Below are 23,705 nucleotides of genomic sequence, written 5' to 3'. Positions count from 1 at the left end.
GCTCTATGTTGCTTTTTCTAACTCCAGTAACAAACAGAAATACCAGGTGCCTGTTTATAAGAGAGGAAACATGCCAATATTTAAACTTGCTCTAAGATGTGCTGTTATAATCAGAGGCCAAGGTTCTTTTTAAACACCCTTCTCTGCATTACAGGATAGATGAACTAGAGAAGCAGTTACAGCAAGTCAAATGGGAAGTTCCAATAAATTGTCAACCTGAAGAAGACTCTGATGATGGTGAACTGTCTGCAGAACACAGGTCTTCTAATTAATCCTTTTCTTGTGATTATACTCAATGAAATACTGTTTGTCTCATTGACCACTGTAATCTACCCTTCTACTGGCTTTCCAAAAAATTTCGTTAATTTCTCTCTAGGGTCCACTTTTATTCATCATTTATATCCTGTATACATGATTGGCAGTTGTAGTGTTAGGCCATGGCCTGGTTCAGATGATTTACTGTCATAAATCATGTTTCAGGGTGGTTATCAGGAACCATCAGAGCAAATCTCTGGGTCTTGTGCTCCCTTCCTCCTCCTTTGTGTTTGAGATGATGAGTGAAAACTTTCACTTTAGTTCAAACCATAGTTCTGCATTTGATAAAGACTTGAAGAGATAGTGGTTTGTTTAAAACAAATCAAATCTCATATCATATCCTGGTTTATCTAACTTTGAGTTACAGATAGGTAGCCGTGTTGGTCTGCCATAGTCAAAACAAAAAAAAATCCTTCCAGTAGCACCTTAAAGACCAACTAAGTTAGTTCTTGGTATGAGCTTTCGTGTGCATGCACACTTCTTCAGATACACTGAAACAGAAGTTGCCAGATCCTTCTATATAGTGAGAAGGTGGGGAGGGGTATTACTCAGAAGGGTGGTGGGAATGGGTGATTGGCAGATAGCTGTGATGAGCCTGTTGACGACTCTTAACGACTGCAATAGGTCTTACAGGAAAAAGCAAGGGGTGAGAAGGTGAAAAATGGCTTTGTCATGTATAATGAGATAAGAATCCAATGTCTTTGTTCAGACCAGGTCTCTCCATGGTTTTAAGTTTGGTAATGAGCCCCTTAAGGTGCTACTGGAAGGAATTTTTTTTTTGTTTTATCTAACTTTGGTTAGAATAAATCCCAGTTCAATGAGTTCAGAAGTAACCTAGAACTGTGGATTATTCTAAAGTAAAAATGGACTTTGCACTCTCCTGCGTAGTGGAGGAGAGGTGAGTGGGATCATGCCCAGGACTTTCCATGTCCCCCCCCCCCCACCGCCGCCACGCAAATCACTTAACCATGACTTAGGTCATGTATTGCAAATCCCATCATGTCTGACCATTGGCTATGCTGGCTGGCTCTGATGGAAGTTGGAATCTAACAGCATCTTTTGGACATGATGTTGGCTGCTCTTGCTCTAAGTGGATAAATGTGTGGGATAATCGTTCAATAAACAGACTTTAAGGATTATACATTACAGATGTAATTTTGTGTTACAGAGAATTTTTAGAAAGATTTGCATTAATCAGTGATGCTATTCCTGACCAGCACCCAGGAGAAAATATATTTCATGTAGTACATACTGGGAAAATCTTCAGTCATCTTAACCTTGATTTGAGGAATTCTGGGTTTCATCCTCAAAATCCCATTGAAAAATATATTCTCGGGTAAGGATGGTTTTTAGTAATGTCCATTTTCTTAAAGTATCATACTAGCAAAATATCATTTGTATGGATAGCTATGCATGCTAGTTGGTAGTTTGCCAAAATCAAAGAGTCTTCTGTCCCTAATGTATGCTTGCTACCCTTATTAATCTCTGCAAATTAGACAAGTTTTGGAATTAGAGGTTGTGTTTAGTGAAATGTATCAGTCAACCTTGTGGTGCCTGTTTTAAGTGATCAGTTTGTAATTTACTTAAAAGACCACTGTAAACAGTTAAAATCTTTGGCAGGGATGTAAAGACACTTGTACTGTAATGTGGAATTGTTTTAATGGTAAATATGGTTATATAATAGTTAGATAAGAGTAAAGATGCAGTAAATCTAATTTTTAAAATGGAACCTATGGAGGTAGGGAAGGAGGTCTAAGCGTTCGTAAGAACCCTGTACTTTAATGTTTGAAATCATTATGTTTTATATGTATATATATATTCTCTCAAATATATATATATAGAGAGAGAGATCAGTTTACCTTTTAGTCATGAAAAATACTGTGTACCACTTTTCAACAAGCCTAGTTATTCTTGCATCTGATTTGGTGTAAGCTTCACTTGCATCATATGTCAATCTGTTAGCAAAGGCAGCAGTAGTTGGCCATCATACGCTTGTGCAAGAATTTCCTATGAGTCTCTCAAATGAGACTGCAATTCTCCTGTTAAAGCCTCTGTTATTGGGTAGAATTCAACGCTGTCCTTCTGTGGTTCAGCATTGCAGTTTGCCAGATGGAGCAATCCTTTCCTCCACCAAATGCTGTTGGGGGTGGGTTTCTCCTGACCCCTCTGAACCAATTTGTGGGGAAGAAGGGAGAAGCACCACTGAACAAGTAGAAATCCTTGTGCAGGGCTGCCACTGGAGGGGCTGATTAGGTGAATCCCACCCTTAGTTTCCTTACATCTGATAGTTTTTATTGTTTCAGGTATGGTTCTTTAAATCTGAGATTTAATACACAGGTTAACTTTAAAAACATGAAAGTGATTCTTGGTGGTTTTTTCTGCAGATCTGGAATAACACAGCAGCTTTTTGTAATCTCTGAAGGCTTGCTTCTGTCAGCTTACTACAGTTCTCCATGTCCTGTTCCCATTTTAAAATGGATGTTTCGGGTAAGATGCATCTTATTTAATGTTGCATTGGATATCATGAATCCGGAAGCCTTATTAGACTGAACTTCAGTTAGTTTATACCTTACAGTTTAGCTTTCTAGATTGCTCATGTTCTGCATGCACACACTCCCTGGTTCCTGGAGCATGAGCTGTTGGTAAATTCTGAGAATTAAAGATCTGGCATATAAAATAGTTCTTCAGTTACAATTCATTCTGCATTAACTCCTATCTAATTTAGGAAGTGTGAGCACACTTTTAAACTAGCCACTTAATGTCAGAAATGTGAAATGCCTTGCATTTCATATTGATCACTTGCTTACCTCATCTCTCTGCACTGCCAGCAACCTCCAGGCTATTATTTCTCTCCATACTGGCACTGTTTCACGAGTCATAGGAAGGATGCCATAAGTACAGTTAAACCTCAGTTGTTGAACCTAATCTGTTCCGGAAGCCCGTTCGGCTTCAGAAATGTTTGACAACCGAGGCGCGGCTTCCGATTGGTTGGAGGAGCTTCCTGCACTCAAGCAGAAGCTGCGTCAGATGTTCAGCTTCCGAGAAACGTTCAAAAACTGGAACATTTCCGGGTTTTTGGCGTTCGGGAGCCGAAATGGAGGCGTTCGGGAGCTGAGGTTTGACTCTGTACACCAAAGCTGTATTCTCCTCAGGAAAGGGGATCAGATTTGAAAGCCTATTGTATCTTTACTGACATACCAAAATAGTTTATACAAGGGAAGACATGGGATGAAATACACTATTACAGTATATGACTGACTTCAGACATCCCTAAAAAAGCCAAACCTTAACTCTTTTTGCAAAAGAAAGTTTTGCGATTTGAACTTCCTGAGCCTTCACAGTAGATAGATTGGAGGTACTTGAGCTAAATAGGAAGGTAAAGATGGAGAATATTCTGTTTGGCTGGAGTCTTTTTAGGATGGCTCTCTTAACACTTGCAGATCTGTCAGAATTTCAGTTTTGTTTAAAGATTTACGCCCCACATTTTGATTATAAGCCAATTTGTAGCAGAATCCAGAGCATCCTTTCCTTTCCTTTTGTAATCCCAGAGAAACGGGTGGCTGGAACAGAGTTCTATTTGGCTGGGAAAGTAAAGCAAGCTCCCGTCAGCTGCTCATTCTGTGGCCAGGCTGGTCTTCCCATTGCTATCATACCCTTCCTGTGCAAGAGGAGATGCAACCTCCCAATGATCTCCTAGCCAGTGACAGACACTAGAGCACCATTACCTTTCAGTTCTTGTATTGTATATAAGTTCCTCTTAGAAGTGTTTGAATTTGTAATATGCTATCAAATGCACCTTTAGCTAATGTATATCTGAAAATTGTCAAATGATTCCATTTAGCTTTACTCTGTGAGCAGATATTTTCTGCCATCCATTCCTTTTAAAGAAGTTAGCCTATTATTCTCTCCCACTCTCTTTTCCTTTTCTCAAGCTTACACTTAACTTCTTAAGTTCATTATGTATAAACTTTATGGGCCTGAATACTTGTCCCCAGGAAATACCCAGGATATCTTTCAGTTTGGAAGTCAAGGATTTAAGAGCGCTTTCCCCCTTGTATAGCAAATTGGAAGAATATTTAAAAGACCAAAACTAGAGCAGCAATGGTTATTCTTACTTGCATTGATCAACACTATTCTTAGCTAGTAAGACTGATTCACATTTCTGGCACATCAGATCGTATTTGTACTGTATTTCAGTAATTCTTCATCACAGTGCAAGAATACTGAATATGCAAAAGTTCTAATTGTCTTAGATGACCTTCAGTTTTGTTTCAATTAAACAGATGATGTCAATTCATCCAGACAGTTCATTGTCAAGAAAGATTTTGGATATCTTAATGTCATTAACAATTAAAACTGGTGAGTATTTGAAACTAAAGTTCAGGAAGAATTTGTAGTTTTTACACATTGGGAAGAACTTGTAATTTTTACTCATTGGGAAGAACTTGTAGTTTTTACACATTGACACAAAGTCCTGCAACAGTCTTCTCACTTTTCACATAATTCATTCAAACGTAATTTGGTTGTTTTACCATCTAATAGAATTATTTTTAGTTTAATGTGGCTCACAAGGTTCCTTGTTAGGCACAGCAATCTGGTGATGAAGATTCAGCCACTTCCTAAGCCCTTCTGGCTCACTGTAATCAGGGAATGGTGGGAAGGCCTGCTTTTCTTAATTTTTCTTCTGCCATTTTTCTTCCAGTTGTGGTAGATGGGAAAGAATTAACTTGCCAGCTCTAGGGCTTGGATAGCTTTTGGGAGAGTATTGGGAATGAGGGGTCTTAGGATTCTGCAAATCCTCAGCTGTCCTTGGAATACCCTGTTTCAGGCTGTATTTTCTATGGGCATTCTGGGGAGCCTTCCTCTTCACCAATTAAGCAGCATCTAAACTGCCACATAAGGCCTCTTCAGCCACCAAATGTCAGTTGTAGGATCTCACCCTAAGCCTTGTTCACACACCCTTCTTCTGGTACAAAATATTTACCACTGAAGTAGCAGTAGAGCTATATTCATGTGGGGATGAGGATGTGCATTTACAAGGAAATCGCGTTGTTTGTCTTGATAAGTTGAGATAAAAAAAACAAACTACCCTATTTTTCCGTGTATAAGACGCCCCTATGTATAAGATGCCCCCTATTTTGGGGGACTCCAAATTAGGAAAACACCCCTTAGCACTACCTGTGTATAAGACGAGCCCCAATTTTAAACCTAATTTTTTGGTTTAAAAATCTAGTCTTATACACGGAAAAATATGGTATATTATGAGACCATGACCGGTACAGACTATATAAATATTTCTGTATCTTTTCTGTGTTGGTATGCTTATATATTTTCTGCCATCTTTCCCAGGTTAATCACACTGACAGCTTATTTGCTGCTTTGAAGAGAATTGTGCTTTTGTAGCACAGATGTACAAGAGTGGTGGGAAAATATTAAAATAGTACCCTTTGCCTTAGAAAACACAACTACAGTGTCCCAAAGAACATACCATGCTCAAGTTGCATTCTGCTGTTTACTTAATGCTATTGAGTCTCCTCCGCTATCTTCATAAACTACTTAAAGCAGAGCTCATGTCTGAGGGAACCCCATACATTAGCACTGGTATGCTCACTGTGCTTTCAGTTCCTCTGGTTTGGGAATAAATAGCCAAGTGTTATCTCTCTGCAGCTTCAGCTAGCAATGACCAGCCAAGGCCGTGGATTCCGTCAATATTTGATATAGCAACTGTACTACTGAATATGGGTGTTCCTTTCAGTGCACTGTTTCCTCTGCAAGATTTTCAACCTAACTTTTCTGAGGAGGATATAATGTAAGTGTTTAGCATCATATCAGTTTTTTCAATGGATTCATTAGGGTACCATAGAAATATTTGCCACTTCTGTAGGGTTCCGATTAGTATGTTTCTGTGGTTTGCATTTAAGTAGGTATTTCATGCTGTGCTTTTATTATCTTTTTTTGTCTCCTGATACATATTTTCCTCAGTCCTGAGACCTCAAGATGTAGACTCAAATTAAACAACATTCTAAGTTTTATGTTCTATAACGTCCTACAAATGTGCCAAGGCAGAGCTTTTTATAGTAGTTTGTTTTGCCAAAGTGTAATAAATTTAATGGGGGAAATCCTTTTTTGCTAGATCTGAAATGCATGAGACTATACAGAAAAAACCAAGCGGAGACATCTTTGGAAACTCGGTTCCTATCTTTCATCTAATAGACACCAACCTTTGCAATATGTCCAAGGTGAGAGAGACTCCCCACTCCTTTTCCTGTTTTTGAAAGTTCTCTTGTATAAGAGAAGCATATGTGGTGATTGCTGGTGATAGTCATGATTCACTTGGACAGCTAAACTTAGTAGCTGGTTGATCTTGACTGTTAAAGCTTTTAAAAAAGAACGTTCTTTCAATGAGCAGTATGTTTCTTATTGGTAGTTAGCAGAAATTGACCCCTGATAGGATCAAGGACAGACAAACCTAGTAAGTTTCACATCAAAGGAATAAACACTGTCTGCACTTGTAATACGCAACTGAGATTAGATTCAATATTGCTTAAAGAAGAAGTTTTATTATCATCTCATTTCTCCCCTTAAGTTTCTGCGGCTCTGTATAAGCATGTACCCAGAAGGTTACACGGACAAAGAAATATTTATGTTGCTGTTGCTGCTGCTTAAACTGAGTTTGGCAAAAGAGCTGAAACAATTTCCCCTAGTGGACTTGGAGTGCCTTGTTATAAAACTACTGGAAAATATCAGAGAGTGGGATACCAAGGTAACTGCATCAATAAGTGTTTAGTGTAATCTGTGTAAAATTGAGCTTAATTTTGCCAAAACCTCCAGAATTTGTGTGTTTAGCCATGCCTTGAGGGAACTGCTGCTTTGGTTGAGCTCCAAAAGAAATATAATACTTTAAAATTCCAATCATTTGCTGATAAATACTACTTGTATTGGAGACACTGATTGGAAATATTCTTTTTTGTCTAAGAAGTAGTAGATGTGTTAAACTGCAGCTACAGCGGCAGTGAAGATAACATGGTAACCAATTTTTATCTCAAAAGTAAGCATAGATATTACAAGAGCGCATTATTGTATCCCATAACATGTTGTTGTCGTTTAGTCCAGTGTTTCCCAACCGGTGTTCCGCGGCACACGAGTGTGCCGTGAGACGTTGCCTCGTGTGCCGCGAGATGCCTGGAGGGAGGCGGGCGAGTCGGGCGGCGAGAGGCGGGGCGGCGGCGGCGAGGAGAGGCCGCGCCTCCTGCTGTTGCCTGGCGCTCCTCCTCGCAGCCGGAAGCGCTGCCTGGGCGCCTCCGCGCGACTCTGCCTCGCTGGGTTTGGTCTCCCAGCAGAGACGGGTCACACGCGCCCCTCCCTCCCTCCCTCAGCCTGCGCGGAGGGAAAGCCAGAGAGAGGCATCGCTCCTGCGCGGCGGGAGAGGGAGCAGCCGGAGCGATGCCCCAAACGAACGCATGGGACCGGAGGGGAAATCCTCTCCGAGGCGGATTGAGCGCAGCTGAGAGAAGCCTTTCGAGGAGCTGCCGTGTCCCCTGGAAACCCCCTTCCCAGCTCTGCCTCAGCCGCCGCCGCCTCAGTTGCCGCCGTCCCTCAGTCCCTCGCTCTGCTGCCTCCTCCCACCCCCAAAGCTTGGAGGTTCCCCAGCAAGGGGGAGGGAAAAAACTTTCACTTTTGTGCGTCCCTCCTGGCGTGACGCTGCGCGCTGACGTCACGGGGCGGGGCTTTAATGGTGGTGTGCCGCGAGATTTTTTTTCAGTAAACAGGTGTGCCGTTGCCCAAAAACATTTGGGAAACACTGGTTTAGTCGTGTCCGACTCTTCGTGACCCCATGGACCAGAGCATGCCAGGCACTCCGAGAGCACTGTCCAACCATCTCGTCCTCTGTCATCCCCTTCTCCTTGTGCCCTCCATCTTTCCCAACATCAGGGTCTTTTCCAGGGAGTCTTCTCTTCTCTTATGAGGTGGCCAAAGTATTGGAGCCTCAGCTTCACGATCTGTCTTTCCAGTGAGCACTCAGGCCTGATTTCCTTAAGAATGGAGAGGTTTGATCTTCTTGTAGTCCATGGGACTCTCAAGAGTCTCCTCCAGCACCATAATTCAAAAGCATCAATTCTTCAGCAATCAGCCTTCTTTATGGTCCAGCTCTCACTTCCATACATCACTACTGGGAAAACAATAGCTTTAACTATACGGACCTTTGTTGGCAAGGTGATATATCTGCTTTTTAAGATGCTCTCTAGGTTTGTCATTGCTTTTCTCCCAAGAAGCAGGCGTCTTTTAATTTCGTGACTGCTGTCACCATCTGCAGTGATCATGGAGCCCAAGAAAGTAAAATCTCTCACTGCCTCCATTTCTTCTCCTTCTATTTGCCAGGAGGTGATGGGCCCAGTGGCCATGATCTTCGTTTTTTTGATGTTGAGCTTCAGACCATATTTTGCGCTCTCCTCTTTCACCCTCATTAAAAGGTTCTTTAATTCCTCCTCACTTTCTGCCATCAAGGTTGTGTCATCTGCATATTTGAGGTTGTTGATATTTCTTCCGGCAATCTTAATTCCGGTTTGGGATTCATCCAGCCCAGCCTTTCGCATGATGAATTCTGCATATAATTTAAATAAGCAGGGAGACAATATACAGCCTTGTCGTACTCCTTTCCCAATTTTGAACCAATCAGTTGTTCCATATCCAGTTCTAACTGTAGCTTCTTGTCCCACATAGAGATTTCTCAGGAGACAGATGAGGTGATCAGGCACTCCCATTTCTTTAAGAACTTGCCATAGTTTTCTGTGGTCGACACAGTCAAAGGCTTTTGCATAGTCAATGAAGCAAAAGTAGACGTCTTTCTGGAACTCTCTAGCTTTCTCCATAATCCAGTGCATGTTTGCAATTTGGTCTCTGGTTCCTCTGCCCCTTCGAAATCCAGCTTGCACTTCTGGGAGTTCTCGGTCCACATACTGCTTAAGCCTGCCTTGTAGAATTTTAAGCATAACCTTGCTAGCATGTGAAATGAGTGCAGTTGTGCAGTAGTTGGAGCATTCTTTGACACTGCCCTTCTTTGGGATTGGGATGTAAACTGATCTTCTCCAATCCTCTGGCCACTGCTGAGTTTTCCAAACTCACTGGCATATTGAGTATAGCAGCATCATCTTTTAAAATTTTAAATAATTCAGCTGGAATATCATCATTTCCACTGGCCTTGTTATTAGCAGTGCTTTCTAAGGCCCATTTGACTTCACTCTCCAGGATGTCTGGCTCAAGGTCAGCAACCACACTACCTGGGGTGTACGACACATCCATATCTTTCTGGTATAATTCCTCTGTGTATTCTTGCCACCTCTTCTTGATGTCTTCTGCTTCTGTTAGGTCCTTACCACTTTTGTCATTTATTATGGTAATCTTTGTATGAAATGTTCCTTTCATATCTCCAATTTTCTTGAACAGATCTCTGGTTTTTCCCATTCTAGTGTTTTCCTCTATTTCTTTGCATTGCTTGTTTAAGAAGGCCTTTTTGTCTCTCTTTGCTATTTTTTGGAAATCTGCATTCAATTTCCTGTATCTTTCACTATCTCCCTCGCATTTTGCTTGCCTTCTCTCCCCCGCTATTTGTAAGGCCTCGTTGGACAGCCACTTTGCTTTCTTGCATTTCCTTTTCATTGGGATGGTTTTTGTTGCTGCCTCCTGTATAATGTTACGAACCTCCATCCATAGTTCTTCAGGCACTCTGTCCACCAAATCTAAATCCTTAAACCTGTTCCTCACTTCCACTGTGTATTCATAAGGGATTTGATTTAGATTATATCTTATCGGCCCAGTGGTTTTTCCTACTTTCTTCAGTTTGAAAGCTTGAATTTTGCCATAAGAAGCTGATGATCTGAGCCACAGTCAGCTCCAGGTCTTGTTTTTGCTGACTGTATAGAGCTTCTCCATCTTTGGCTGCAGAGAATATAATCAATCTGATTTTGATGCTGCCCATCTGGTGATGTCCATGTGTAGAGTCATCTCTTGTGTTGTTGGAAAAGAGTGTTTGTGGGACTTCCGGAGGTGGCGCGACCGGTAATGGCTGCCTTTTCCGAATAAGGAGAAGGGAGCTCCGCTGTAAAGGGGTCGTCCGCTACGGCGAAGCGGAGACCCATTCAGAAAAACCACAGGTGGCAGAAGCCTGTGGTCCCGGGACCCGGCGGGCGCCAGAAGCAGCCCCCAAAACGTTGAAGGGACCCCGTAAGGGGCTCCGGATCGCGGAGGGGGTAGCGGCGCTGTGGGTCGTTGCGCAAACAGCGAAGTGAAGCCGCATTGCTGTTGCCGGTCAGCGCTGTCCTTTCTTCCTGCAACTTTTTGAACTTTGGAAACTACAACCCGTGAGTAATTTGGACTTTGAGAACTTTTCTGAAACTTTTGAGAGCTTTCTGAAACTTTGTGAGAACTTTCTGAAACTTTTAAAACTTTGAAAAAAAGTTTAAATTTGGCTGAAAACGGAGTGAGGATAAGCAGGAAGTCCGCCTCCCGCTTTACTGAACTTCAAGCAAAGAGCAGGAGGAGTGGAGACAAAAAGTGATGTTTTAACTAACTGCTGGCACCCAATTAAAGTAGACTTTTGGGTGAAAGACTCTAAGTTACTGTTTTTCCTGGACATACCGTATTTTTCGCTCTATTGGACGCACCGGACCACAGGACGCACCTAGTTTTTAGAGGGGGAAATCAAGGAAAAAAATATTATTCCCCCCCAGCCCCAAAGAGCAACGGACAGGCTGCACGCAGCCTGTCCACTTCTCCCAGACCTTCTCGGGGCTGCGGGGGAAGCCCGGGTCCCCCCCCCCCCAGCCTCAAAGAGCAAAGAAGCCAAGACAGCGCGCGGGGTCCATAGCCGCACAACCTCTCCAGCCAGGAGCTAAACCTCTCTAGTGCAGCTAAAGAAGAAGACAAGGCAGCAAGCGTGATCCATCCCGCTCGCTGCCTTGGCTTCTTCTTTAGCCTTGCGCAGCATCTTTAGTCTTGCGCAACGGGATGGATTGCGCATGCTGTCCACCGGGGCTGGACTAGATGACTCCTGGGGTTCCCTTCCAACCCTGCAATTCTATGACCTCGGAAGGTGTTTGGGGTCTCCACCACTGGAGGCTTTTAAGCAGCTGTTGGGGGACCATCTGCCTGGCGTTCTTTAGCTGTGATTCCTACATTGTGAGGGGGCTGGGCTAGATGACCCTCGGGTGGCCCTCCCAACTCTATACAGTCCTACAGTTCTGCGGCAGGAGATCCACAGCCACTTCACACAATGCCCACTCCCAATTTTCATTGGAGAGACATGTGGCTTCACTGTCTAGGTAGGTACCCCCCTACCTGCCACACTTCCCCCACCCCACTTAAGCTGGGGGGGGGAAAAATCCGCTGAAGCCTCCAGCAGCGGAGGATCCATGGTCCCCTTCCTTCCCTCCTCCGTAGTTGCTTTGAAGCAGGAAAGTGGGAGAGGGGCTGCTTACACGAGTGTAAGCTGCCCCCCTCCCACTTTCCTGCTTCAAAGCAATCACGGAGGGGGGAATCTGCTGAAGCTTCCAGCAGCGGAGGATCCATGGTCCTCTTCCTTCCCTCCTCCATAGTTGCTTTGAAGGAGGAAAGTGGGAGAGGAGCTGCTTACACGAGTGTAAGCTGCCCCCCTCCCACTTTCCTGCTTCAAAGCAATCACGGAGGGGGGAATCTGCTGAAGCTTCCAGCAGCGGAGGATCCATGGTCCTCTTCCTTCCCTCCTCCATAGTTGCTTTGAAGGAGGAAAGTGGGAGAGGAGCTGCTTACACGAGTGTAAGCTGCCCCCCTCCCACTTTCCTGCTTCAAAGCAATCACGGAGGGGGGGAATCTGCTGAAGCTTCCAGCAGCGGAGGATCTATGGTCCTCTTCCTTCCCTCCTCCGTAGTTGCTTTGAAGGAGGAAAGTGGGAGAGGAGCTGCTTACACGAGTGCAAGCTGCCCCCCTCCCACTTTCCTGCTTCAAAGCAATCACGGAGGGGGGAATCTACTGAAGCCTCCAGCAGCGGAGGATCCATGGTCCTCTTCCTTCCCTCCTCCGTAGTTGCTTTGAAGGAGGAAAGTGGGAGAGGAGCTGCTTACACGAGTGTAAGCTGCTCCCCTCCCACATTGCCGCCTCAAAGGGAACCCGGGAGGAGGGAATCTGCTGCAGCTTCCCCCACCTCCCGCAGAAGCCGAACGCTCTTTAAAGGGGCGGTGCGGCTTCTCCTGGGTTTTCTGGGAGGTGGGCGGATTCCCCCACCTCGTAGAAAAGCCTGCAGGAGCCGCACAGCCTTTAAAGAGGGCGCCGCTCTTGGGGGCTTTTCCCCCAGGAGGGAGAAGGGACTGCTACAGCCAGTCAGTCCCTTCTCCCTCCTGGAGAAAAGCCTGCAAGAGCGCACGAAGCTTGTGTGCGGCTCTTGAGGGCTTTTCCCGCCTGCCTCCCCCCTGCATTCGCTCCATAGGACACACACACATTTTCCCTTGCTTTTTAGGAGGGAAAAAGTGCGTCCTATGGTGCGAAAAATACGGTATTGGGGTGCACTGATATTCTTCTGTTGCACCAGTGGATTACAAATTAAATAAGAACCCCAGGTGCTGGAGCTGCCTGACTGAGCACCAGTTTGCAATTTTGGATACATTGAATTCAGACTTGGAAACATTCTGAGCAGGAACTTGATACTTTGAAACTGTTGCAGTCTAGGCACTGTTAGAATCATTGTTTTGCTTTAAGTATACTCTGCTAAAAAATAATATTCTGTGGAGGCTGATGGATGTGGAATTAAACTTATAAATTTGAATTGGATTTGATCTTTTTCCTGAAGACGTATTAAGCTCCCCCTAGAGGATTTTGGACTCACAGCAGTGACTTTGTTTTACTTTCTTTTTCCCGGCCTTCTGTTTGACTATTGTATCTGGGCCTCTTTTTTCTCATGGGAACACTTGGTCTGACCTTGGACTACAGATAACTTTGGAATGAGTGGCGCAAGGAAAAGAGGAAGAACTAAGCAAACAACTTTAACTTTATCTGCAGCCTCACAGCGCAGATCATCTGTGCCTGCTTTGCCTTCTACTTTGCCTCCTGACATAGAGGCGGCCTCCCTGACACAGACAGGGGAGGGAGAGACGGAGGAATTGCACCTGGAAGATATGGCTTCAGGGATAAGTAACTCTGTCTTGGAAAGAATTTTTGAGAAACTGGAGGCTTTGGACAAAAAGGCTGATTTGCAAACGGCTAAAATTGAACAGAACACAGAAAGTTTGAATAAATTGACTGGGCAGGTTGCACAGAATGCCCAGTCTATTGGAGAATTAAAAGAGGCTGTAGGTGAAAATCGGAAATTGGCTGAAGACACCAGTCAGAGATTGGGAGAATTTGAGAAAGAAGTAAGACCACTCAGTAAACAAGTTGGAGAACATCAGATTTATTTTTCGATGACAGAACTGCGAAACAGGGAGACCAACTTGAGGATACGGTCAGTACCAGAAGTGGAAGAAGATAATTTTATTGAATTTTTGACTAAGGAATTTGCCAAGTTTTGGAAGCTAGAGGAAAAAGACTTTAAAATAATATCTGCTTTTAGGCTTGGAAGAGTTAGAAGGATAGAGAAGCCCAGAGATTGCCTGATAACATTGAGATCAAAGGAGGAAAGGGATAAGATTTTGGGCCTGCACTACGAAAAGTCACTGGACATTTTGGGCAAGAGAATTGAAATTTACAAGGACATCCCTAAACAGTTGTTGGACCTCAGATCTGACTACACGGAATTGGCAAGACTGCTAAGAAGCAACGCAATTATCTTCAGGTGGGAGTTTCCTCAAGGATTATCTTTTACTTACAGAGGGAGAAAGATCAAAATTAAAACAGTGGAGGATAGAGACAAGTTCCTGGGAGCCCACGGAGAAGACCTCCACAAAGGACTTGGATTGCCAGCGCCCGAACCTCCAGGGAAGCCTGCCCCCTCGGATCCTCAAGGACCAGAGAACAAGGTACCACCCCAGAAAGAATAACCAGATTTATCCAGGATGTCTCTGCAGCTTTTGAGTTGGAATATAAATGGCTGTAACAGCCCGGAAAAAAGGACGAAAATTTTTCACATATTAAAAAAGGAACAATTGGACATTATATGTTTACAAGAAACACACGTGACTAGGCTCCACAGAAAGGTGTTAATAAACAAAAGGCTTGGTCAAGAATTTATATCTTCGGACACAGTTAAAAAGAGAGGTGTAGTGATTTATGCAAAAGAGAGCCTTTCACCAAAATTTCTTTTCAAAGACGAAAATGGAAGAATTTTGGCAATAGAAATACAATATCAAGGAGAAAAAATTTTGATATTAGGAATTTATGCTCCAAATGAAGGAAAATCGGATTTCTACAAGAAGTTGCATGAGACCATGCTGGATTATCTGGACTACAACAACATCATCATGATGGGGGACATGAATGGGGTCGTATCAACGAATATGGATAAGTCACAGAATCAAAACATCACTAAAGAGGGAAGACTACCTAAGACTTTTTTTGAAATGACCGACAATATGGACTGGATTGATATTTGGAGAGTGAGAAACCCCTTGGGAAGAGAAGGAACATTCTTTTCTGAAGCCCAACTGACCTGGACACGAATCGACCAAATATGGATAACTAGAAGTCTGGCACCTAAGGTTAGAAAGGTGGAAATCTGCCCCAAGACATGCTCCGACCATAACGCATTGAGAATGGACATGACACTGATCCCAACCGGCTCCTTTAGATGGAAGATGAATGATGGCCTGTTTAGAGATCAAAAGATTGTAAAGAAGGCCCAAAAAACTTTAAAGGACTATTTTGAGATCAACCTGAGTACCACGGTGGAAAAAAGAACTATCTGGGACGCAAGTAAGGCTGTGATGAGAGGGTTCTTGATACAACAGAACTCTTTAAAGAAAAGATCACAAAATGAAAAGAAGGATAAAATTTTGGAAAGAATTAAAGAGTTGGAGAAGAAGTTAAGATCTAATCCGAAGTCCCAACCGATTCTGCGAGAAATTAAACTTCATCAAGCACAATATTCTAAATTGATAAATCAGGAAATAGAATGGAAGATTAAAACAATGAAACAAAAAACTTTTGAATCGGCTAACAAATGCGGAAAACTGCTAGCTTGGCAGTTGAAAAGGAGACAAAGACTAAATACGGTAACAAACTTAGAGATTGAAGGAAAGAACATTCAGAACCCGGGAGAGATTAGAAAGTGCTTCCAGAGATATTTCAAAAAGTTATACACTCAAGGGCCACAAGATGAAATAGAGATTAAACAATTCTTGGAGAAAAATGGATTAGCAAAGCTGTCAGAAGAAAACAGAACAATTTTGAATGGCAAAATAACACGACAAGAGATTGAGCAGGCCATCCAGAGTTTGAAACAGGGCAAATCGCCAGGGCCAGATGGACTGACCTCTAACTATTATAAGACATTGAAAGACTATTTGATACAGCCATTGTTGGAGGTCAGCAACGAAATAATGGAGGGGAAGAAGGCGCCAGAATCGTGGAAAGAAGCATTTATCACATTGATACCAAAGTCGGAAACTGAAAAGACACAACTTAAGAACTACCGTCCCATCTCCCTTTTAAATGTGGATTACAAAATATTTGCAGATGTTTTGGCACGAAGATTTAAGAAAGTTCTAAGTGAGATAATACACAAAGACCAGGCAGGCATTCTCCCGGGTAGACACATGTTTGCTAACACAAGGAATATTATAGACATATTGGAACTTTTGCAAACAAACATAAACACTAAAGCAGTTTTAATCTTTATAGACGCGGAGAAAGCCTTTGACAACATATCCTGGAAATTTATGAAGGGGAACCTAAAAGAAATGGGAGTGGGACGGGGGTTTGAGAATGGGATTGAAGCAATATATTCAGAACAAAAGGCCAAACTGATAGTCAACAATGTGGTTACAGAAGAGTTTAAAATTGAAAAAGGTACACGACAAGGCTGCCCGATTTCCCCACTACTGTTTATTTCGGTCCTGGAAGTGCTCCTGAACATGATTAGGGGGGACCGGTTGGTGGAAGGGATCCAGGTCGGAGCGAAACAATATAAACTTAAAGCTTTTGCAGATGACCTAGTTTTGACATTACAGGAGCCGGAATCTAGTACGAAAAGAGTATTACAATTGATTCAAAACTTTGGTCGAGTGGCGGGTTTTAAGTTAAATAAGCAAAAAACCAAGGTTTTGGGGAAAAATTTGACAGACACTGAACTGGAATGGTTTCAGAAAGAGACAGAACTAAATGTGGTCAAAAAAGTTAAATACCTAGGGGTAAACATAACAGCAAAAAATCTGAGTTTATTTAAAGATAATTATGAAAAATGTTGGTCAGAAATTAAGAGAGACTTGGATAGTTGGTCAAGATTAAAACTTTCTTTGTTAGGCCGAATAGCTGCCATCAAGATGAATGTACTGCCAAAAATGTTATTTTTGTTCCAGACACTACAGATTGTAGATAAGACAGAGTGTTTTCGGAGGTGGCAGAAAGATATTTCTAAATTTGTCTGGCAGGGCAAAAAGCCCAGAATTAAATTTAAGATATTAACAGATGCGAAAGAAAGAGGGGGCTTTGCCCTGCCAGACTTAAAGTTGTATTATGAAGCTGCAGCTTTCTGCTGGCTAAAAGATTGGTTACTTCTTGAAGATACGGATGTCTTGGATTTGGAAGGTTTTAATAATGCATTTGGATGGCATGCATATTTATGGTATGACAAAGCTAAGATAAACAAGGCCTTTAAGAATCATATTGTCAGAAAATCAGTTTTTAATGTCTGGACAAGATATAAAGACTTACTGGAGAATAAAACTCCGAGGTGGCTGTCACCCCTGGAGGCTAAGGCCCGAAAAAGAGCCAATATGGAGGCCAATTGGCCAAAATATTGGGAGATAATAGAAAAGGATGGTGACAATTGGAAATTGCAGAGTTTAGAAAAGATGAGAGACAAAGTGTGAGACTGGCTACACTATGCTCAGATTAAAGAAGTGTTTAAAAATGATAAAAAGTTAGGATTCCAAGTGGAAAAGTCAAAGTTAGAAACTGAACTGTTAGAACCTAAGACCAAAGTACTTTCAAAAATGTATAATTTGCTGCTGAAATGGAACACCCAAGACGAAATGGTAAAATCAGCAATGATAAAATGGGCACAGGACATTGGGCATAATATTATGTTTGAAGATTGGGAAAGGTTGTGGACCTCTGGGCTGAACTTCACTGCATGCAATGCTTTGAAGGAAAATGTAATGAAAATGATGTATAGATGGTACATGACCCCAGTTAAATTAGCTAAAATATACCATTCGTCTGATAACAAATGTTGGAAATGTAAGGAAAATGAAGGAACATTCTTTCACCTCTGGTGGACCTGCCCTAGAGTGAGGGCCTTTTGGGAGACGATATATAATGAGTTAAAAAAGGTGTTTAAATACACCTTTACTAAGAAACCAGAGGCCTTCCTCTTGGGTATCGTCGGCCAGAGTGTGTCAAAAAAGGACAGAACATTTTTTATGTATGCAACAACAGCAGCAAGAATATTGATCGCGAAGAACTGGAAAACTCAGAAGCTACCCACTTTGGAAGAATGGCAGATGCAGCTGATGGACTATATGCAGCTAGCTGAGATGACCGGCAGAATCCGAGACCAGGGAGAAGAAAGGATGGAAGAAGACTGGAAAAAATTCAAGATTTATTTACAAAAACATTGTAATCTGGTTGAGTGTTGAGTGGGATGCCAGGATAGAAAATAACTGTCTATCACTAAATTAGATTTAAGGGTGAATTATATGCTAATCAAAATTAAGACTATGAGCAAAATGATAATTTGTTTGAAATTAATTTTATAACGATGTAAGTGTATGCGGGAGGTGTGGGGGAGTCCAATGTAACAGTGGAAAGATGTTAAAAGGATAAGGATGATTTGTGCTTTTTTTAAAGTATGCTTTATATGAAAAACCTTAATAAATATATTTTATAAAAAAAAAAAAAAAGGAAAAGAGTGTTTGTGATGACCAGCTTATTCTCTTGGCAGAACTCTTATTAGCCTTTGCCCTGCTTCGTTTTGAACTCCAAGGCCAAACTTGCCAGTTGTTCCTTTTCTCTCTTGATTCCCTACTTTAACATTCCAATCCCCTATAATGAGAAGAACATCCTTCTTTAGTGTCATTTCTAGAAGGTGTTATAAGTCTTCATAGAACTGGTCAATTTCAGTTTCTTCAGCACCAGTAGTTGGTGCATAAACTTGGATTACTGTGATGTTAAAAGGTCTGCCTTGGATTCGTATCAAGATCATTCTATCATTTTTGAGATTGCATCCCAGTACAGCTTTCGCCACTCTTTTGTTGACTATGAGGGCCACTCCATTTCTTTTACGGGATTCTTGCCCACAGTAGTAGATATGATGGTCATCCGAACTGAATTCGCCCATTCCCATCCATTTTAGTTCACTAAATGGACCCAGGATGTAAATATTTATTTTTGCCATCTCATTTTTGACCACATCCAAGTTACCAAGGTTCATGGTTCTTACATTCCAAGTTCCTATGCAATATTTTTCTTTATAGCATTGGACTTTTCTTTCGCTTCCAGGCATATCTGCAGCTGAGCGACCTTTCAGCTTTGCCCCAGGCGCTTCATCAGCTCTGAATCTACTTGTACTTGTTCTCCACTCTTCCTCAGTAGCATGTTGGATGCCTTCTGACCTGAGGGGCTCATCTTCCAGCGTCATAACTTTTATATGCCTGTTGTCTTTGTCCATGGAGTTTTCTTGGCAGGGATACTGGAGTGGCTTGCCAGTTCCTGCTCCAGGTGGATCACGTTTGGTCAAAGCTCTCCCCTATGACCTGTCCACGTTGGGTGGCCCTGCACGGCATAGCTCATAGCTTCTCTGAGTTATTCAAGCCCCTTCACCAATACCATTATTAAAGGATAGCCATTGACTCTTGTGTGCATTGCAATTGAAACTTTTAGATTTTTTGCAGTTGCTCATAATTGCTACTAATTACTGTTTCTGTTGTCTTGCTTGTAAGATGCCTGAATTATGCCGTGCAATAAGTTACCTGTCCAGCCACCATCATGATCTCTTAGGGCTGGTTCAGTTTGTCCCAAACTGGATGACACGAGGAAGGTAAGCCTCACTGCAATACAGTTCACTTTGCATGTCACTTCAAAACACACAGAGAAACCACTACATTGTAGAAAATAATCTTTACTTAAATGTTATCGTTTCAGACAAATAAGAAGGCATCTGAGCTTGGTAGTAATCTTGAAGCTTCTTAAAACCCATGTGAAAATACCCAGCAGCCATGACCAGCAGGTACTGTACAAACTTGCTTTATTAATATATTGAGTTCTTAAGAGTTACCTTTATTCCACTAATCCATGATCGACATTGACGATCATAAGCACCTTGCATGACTTTCTTTGGGAGGGCATAAAATCCCAGAAGAACTCTTCTTTCTTTCAACCCCTTTTTCCTTTTGTATTCCTTTTTGTGAACAAGGGAAACCTAGTTTTTGCTATTTACATAGAGATAACTAGGCTTCCCTCATTCAGGGACAGAGTATTTTTGCTCTTACCAATCCCAGGGCTGCCTTAAGTTGCAAACTAAAAGAGGTGTTTGTTCCAAATTGTGTCCAGCTCCTCCTGCTTTTTAGAGGCTGACTTCAGCATCCATCAGTTCTAAGGGAAATCCCCTCTAATCTATTTTGAACATGCTGCTTCTGTTCCTCTGCAAGCTTTTGAGTTGCTTCAGTGCTGTCTTGGTATATTTATTCTATTTTTAAAATGTATGCTGTCACTTTTCTTGATAAAATAAACTCAAATTATGTGCACTCATCTTGTTTGGATGACCACCCAGAGCTGCTGCTCATCAGTACAACTTTACTCTGCTTGCTGTTACCGTCCCTCCTGCTCTCTTTCTCATTCTCAATGACTCCCAATAAGATGTTTGTCTTGATTCATGTAACTTCAAAGTAAACTAGAACCCAATAATTCTCAGGATCCATGAGCATGAATAAAAATTTGGGAGAGATCACATACATTAATTATCCTCCAGACTTTTGTCTTTAAAAATGATATAGGCTTTCTCTTCTTAATGGTGCCAAAAGCCAGGAAGTATTAGTAAGCTGTGCTCCTCTCTAATCTGTCCCCCCCCCTTCTTCCTGGGATTACATAGATGTCACTTCTGTGTAAAGAACTAGTGAATATGAAACCTTCAAATCTGTTAAAGAGAATATCTGAGACAGTGGGACACCATGATGGCCTTAAAGAAGAGTCTTTTCTTCGTCAATATGAACCGGAGGTAATCTCAGACACCATTCCTGGAAAAGCAGGGTCCCAGGGTCAAACTTAAGGCAGGCTGGGAACCAGATGGGCATTGAGTTGTTGGTTATTTGTGTATAAGAGATGCTCATATCTCAGAAGGCAAGCATTGGCAAGGTGGGATGAAGTGAATGGATGAGAAAAGAGAAAGGGCTAAGTTTTGTGTATGTGTGCAGGGGAGTTACTACTTTTTTATTGATTACCCTTTCGGGTAGAATAATATAATATGCTCGAAGTTCTTTGCTCTGACCACAGCAGATCAACAAAGCTCCTGAGCAGATCAGCAGAGAACATACTGCTTATCTTAGCCAATCTCATTTTAGAAATTATTAGGACAGAGTTTGTCCATGTTTTAGACTACCTAAGAACGTGTCTCTATCAAGATCAAACTGATTCACACTTAGAGCCAAAAGTGAACTCCAGATAACAACAGATGTATCAGTCACTCTTCCCAACAGTGTCTTCCCCTGCTAAAATGAGTGCCCAGATATCTAGATTGACATAGGTGCTGATTCCTCTGCAGCTTGTGGAACACTCCAGGGCGAGAGCTCCCCTATGTTGCACTATACAATATTGCCTTGTAAGCCTGCTTTTGGGCTGTGACCTATCAAGAGGTATAGACTGGGCTGTGTTAATAACCTTTCTTGTATTACACCAAGCCCTAAAGCCACAATAAAGAAAAGGCTTATTATTGCCTACTCATTTTGTTTATTCACCAAAGTCACATTAAACACCACTGTATGCTGGAAATTGTCCTTAATACTACCAAGGGCTGGTTCACATGTGACCACCATGTAGGTGGTACACTGGATGCCAGTTTGTGTGTTGTTGGGGGGAGGAATTGGCAGTATGTGTGATACAGCTTTTTGTTATAATAGACTCTTCTGCTTAAGTTTTGTTGTAAATGCGTTCTATACAACTTAGGGCTTCAGCAAACACTAATTGCTCTCATTCCAGGAATACATGCCTTTCACACTACACATAGACTCTTTATTGCAAGCTGGCATTATAGATGCAAATACCTATGTAAATGCCCCATATTTGTGCAGTTTGTTTGCTCAAAAAATGGTGAATAAACTGATTTACTTGTCTGGGCATATTTGCACCTAACTCCTGGTTTATCTTAAAGGTTTTGTTGATTTTTGTTCCTTCACCTGCTGCTTAAGAACCAGTTCTTAATCAATTTATATTGCTGTGTGGGTAGTTGAAAGGGGTAAGACACAAGTATTTGACTACTAAGAGCAGAATGTGTAAATCTGCTGTAATCTTGCATTGATGGTATACTGAGCACCTGCAAAAGTTGAACTGCCTTCTTTGTGAAAACTGGTTTTCCCCTCAAAGAAGTTGGCAGCATCCTTACTACTAAGAGCTAGGCTGAATATTTTCTGTTCATTTTCTAGGCATACTATCTGGCCTATGTTCTTCTTCACTTGGTCAGGGAAGCTAGCAATTCTGAGGTTACAAATTCTAACCACAGGGTAAGTAATTTTTTGTAAACCACTTAGAGATTGTAATACAATCAAGTGATATTTAAATGTTGTGAAATAAATTAAAGTTAGTGTGTATGTGCTTATACTACAAATTCATGGAAATGGTGGTCTCCTGGTTTTGGCTGGGGTTACATTCCTCATCAAGGTAAAAGGTTTGCTTTTAGATTTAACTGTGCTCATGAAGGCTCAAATATCTTCTGTAAACATTTTAACCATTTTAGCTACATGGGTTCCTAGTTTCTTTCTAGGTGCAATAATGCCCTATATAGTGTAGGATACCCTTCCCCAATACACAGCCTATTTTGGGGGTGTTTATTGTTCAACTTGTTAGTTTCCTGGTCACCTTACAGATTTTTATAATTGGAAAGACAGGATGTAACTATAACTCTCTAAGTAACACCTAATACTTTTAAAATCATACTATTACTGAAAATGTAGATAATAAGTTTTAGGGAAGATGTCACTTTGAAATGCTTTCCCCAGTATTTACACATTTGGTCAGGAGAAAATTAACTCTTTTAATCTCACATTTAGGAATGGCTGGTGAAACTCTGCACTACTTTGGAAAAACATGTAAAATGTGATATTAGAGAAGATGTTAGACTGTTCTATAAAACTAAGGTGAGTAGTCTTGTACTTTTTTAATCCCCAAAAGGTAAGAGTCATTGTGAGGACTCTCTGCTCCCCCTTCCTTATATGCAGTCAAATATGAGTAACCTTGCACCTTTGAGGAGTTTGCTTCCATTACTCCAACATCCTATCTTGGCCAGGGCATGGGTTTTTTTTGTGTGGACTCCTGAATGCTGATTTCAGGGCTGCTTCTCACACTTTTATTAAATTGCAAGAGTGTACTTCAGTCCTGCATTTTTAGGTCTGATGAGAATAAGGTTGAAGCATATGACGATGTAAGCCCTAGATATCTGATTCATCTGTGTACTCAGAAGTAAGCCCCACTGTGTTCAATGATGCCTACTCCCAGGTAAGAGTATGTAGAATTGCACCCTTAAGCATCCTTTCCCCCAGTTGGTTTCAATCAGTTTGTTTTCTCTTTCTAGGTAAAAGACTTAGTTGCCAGAACATACAGCAAATGGCAACAAATGATTCACAGTTCTCGGCTTACTCAGGTACTATGCAGTTAAAACAGCTTTTCACATTGCTGTGTGATTTACAGAAATATTGTAAGTCTTCAATATAATGTTAATGACAGACTTCTGCAAGGGTGTCTTTGTGGCATGTTATAATGAATAAGTTTGCTCTTCTAAGAGGTGAGCAGCTCTATAGATTAGCTAATAGAAGTTTGGATGTCAAAATAATGCTTGAGGGGTATGTAGCATGCATTATATATATTTTAAAAACCATTCTGTAACAGCCTGGAATTATTCAAGAATGAAGTGTAACTCATTGGCTACAGAAGCAAATTAGTGCAAATGTGCCTGGAAAGATGAATGCATCACTCACCCATGCCCTAAAATATCAAACTAGAAGCATAGAAATCTTAACACTGTGCAAGCTGAAAATATAAAAGTGCAAAGGGACAGAAATTGT

General features: G+C 41.7%; 1 protein-coding gene across 3 annotated transcripts in view; it reads left to right on the top strand.

Annotated features, from left to right (window-relative positions):
- SLF2 (SMC5/6 complex localization factor 2) overlaps window positions 1–23,705 on the top strand; it is a 41,149-nt gene that overhangs the window by 14,227 nt on the left and 3,217 nt on the right. For 2 of the 3 annotated variants that reach the window (XM_028730446.2, XM_028730447.2), the window contains 13 exons: window positions 155–259; window positions 1,484–1,651; window positions 2,700–2,802; window positions 4,599–4,674; window positions 5,983–6,124; window positions 6,449–6,554; window positions 6,902–7,078; window positions 19,377–19,474; window positions 19,579–19,663; window positions 20,525–20,650; window positions 22,071–22,148; window positions 22,695–22,781; window positions 23,216–23,284. In XM_028730446.2, the coding sequence (XP_028586279.2) occupies window positions 155–259; window positions 1,484–1,651; window positions 2,700–2,802; window positions 4,599–4,674; window positions 5,983–6,124; window positions 6,449–6,554; window positions 6,902–7,078; window positions 19,377–19,474; window positions 19,579–19,663; window positions 20,525–20,650; window positions 22,071–22,148; window positions 22,695–22,781; window positions 23,216–23,284 (1,420 nt within the window). The remainder of the gene's footprint in view (window positions 1–154; window positions 260–1,483; window positions 1,652–2,699; window positions 2,803–4,598; window positions 4,675–5,982; window positions 6,125–6,448; window positions 6,555–6,901; window positions 7,079–19,376; window positions 19,475–19,578; window positions 19,664–20,524; window positions 20,651–22,070; window positions 22,149–22,694; window positions 22,782–23,215; window positions 23,285–23,705) is intronic. The other variant, XM_028730448.2, reaches the window with a different exon arrangement.

Source organism: Podarcis muralis, chromosome 6, assembly GCF_964188315.1.
Source record: "Podarcis muralis chromosome 6, rPodMur119.hap1.1, whole genome shotgun sequence".
In the NCBI taxonomy this organism is placed as follows: Eukaryota; Metazoa; Chordata; class Lepidosauria; order Squamata; family Lacertidae; genus Podarcis; species Podarcis muralis.
This window is presented reverse-complemented; position numbering and strand designations above follow the sequence as displayed.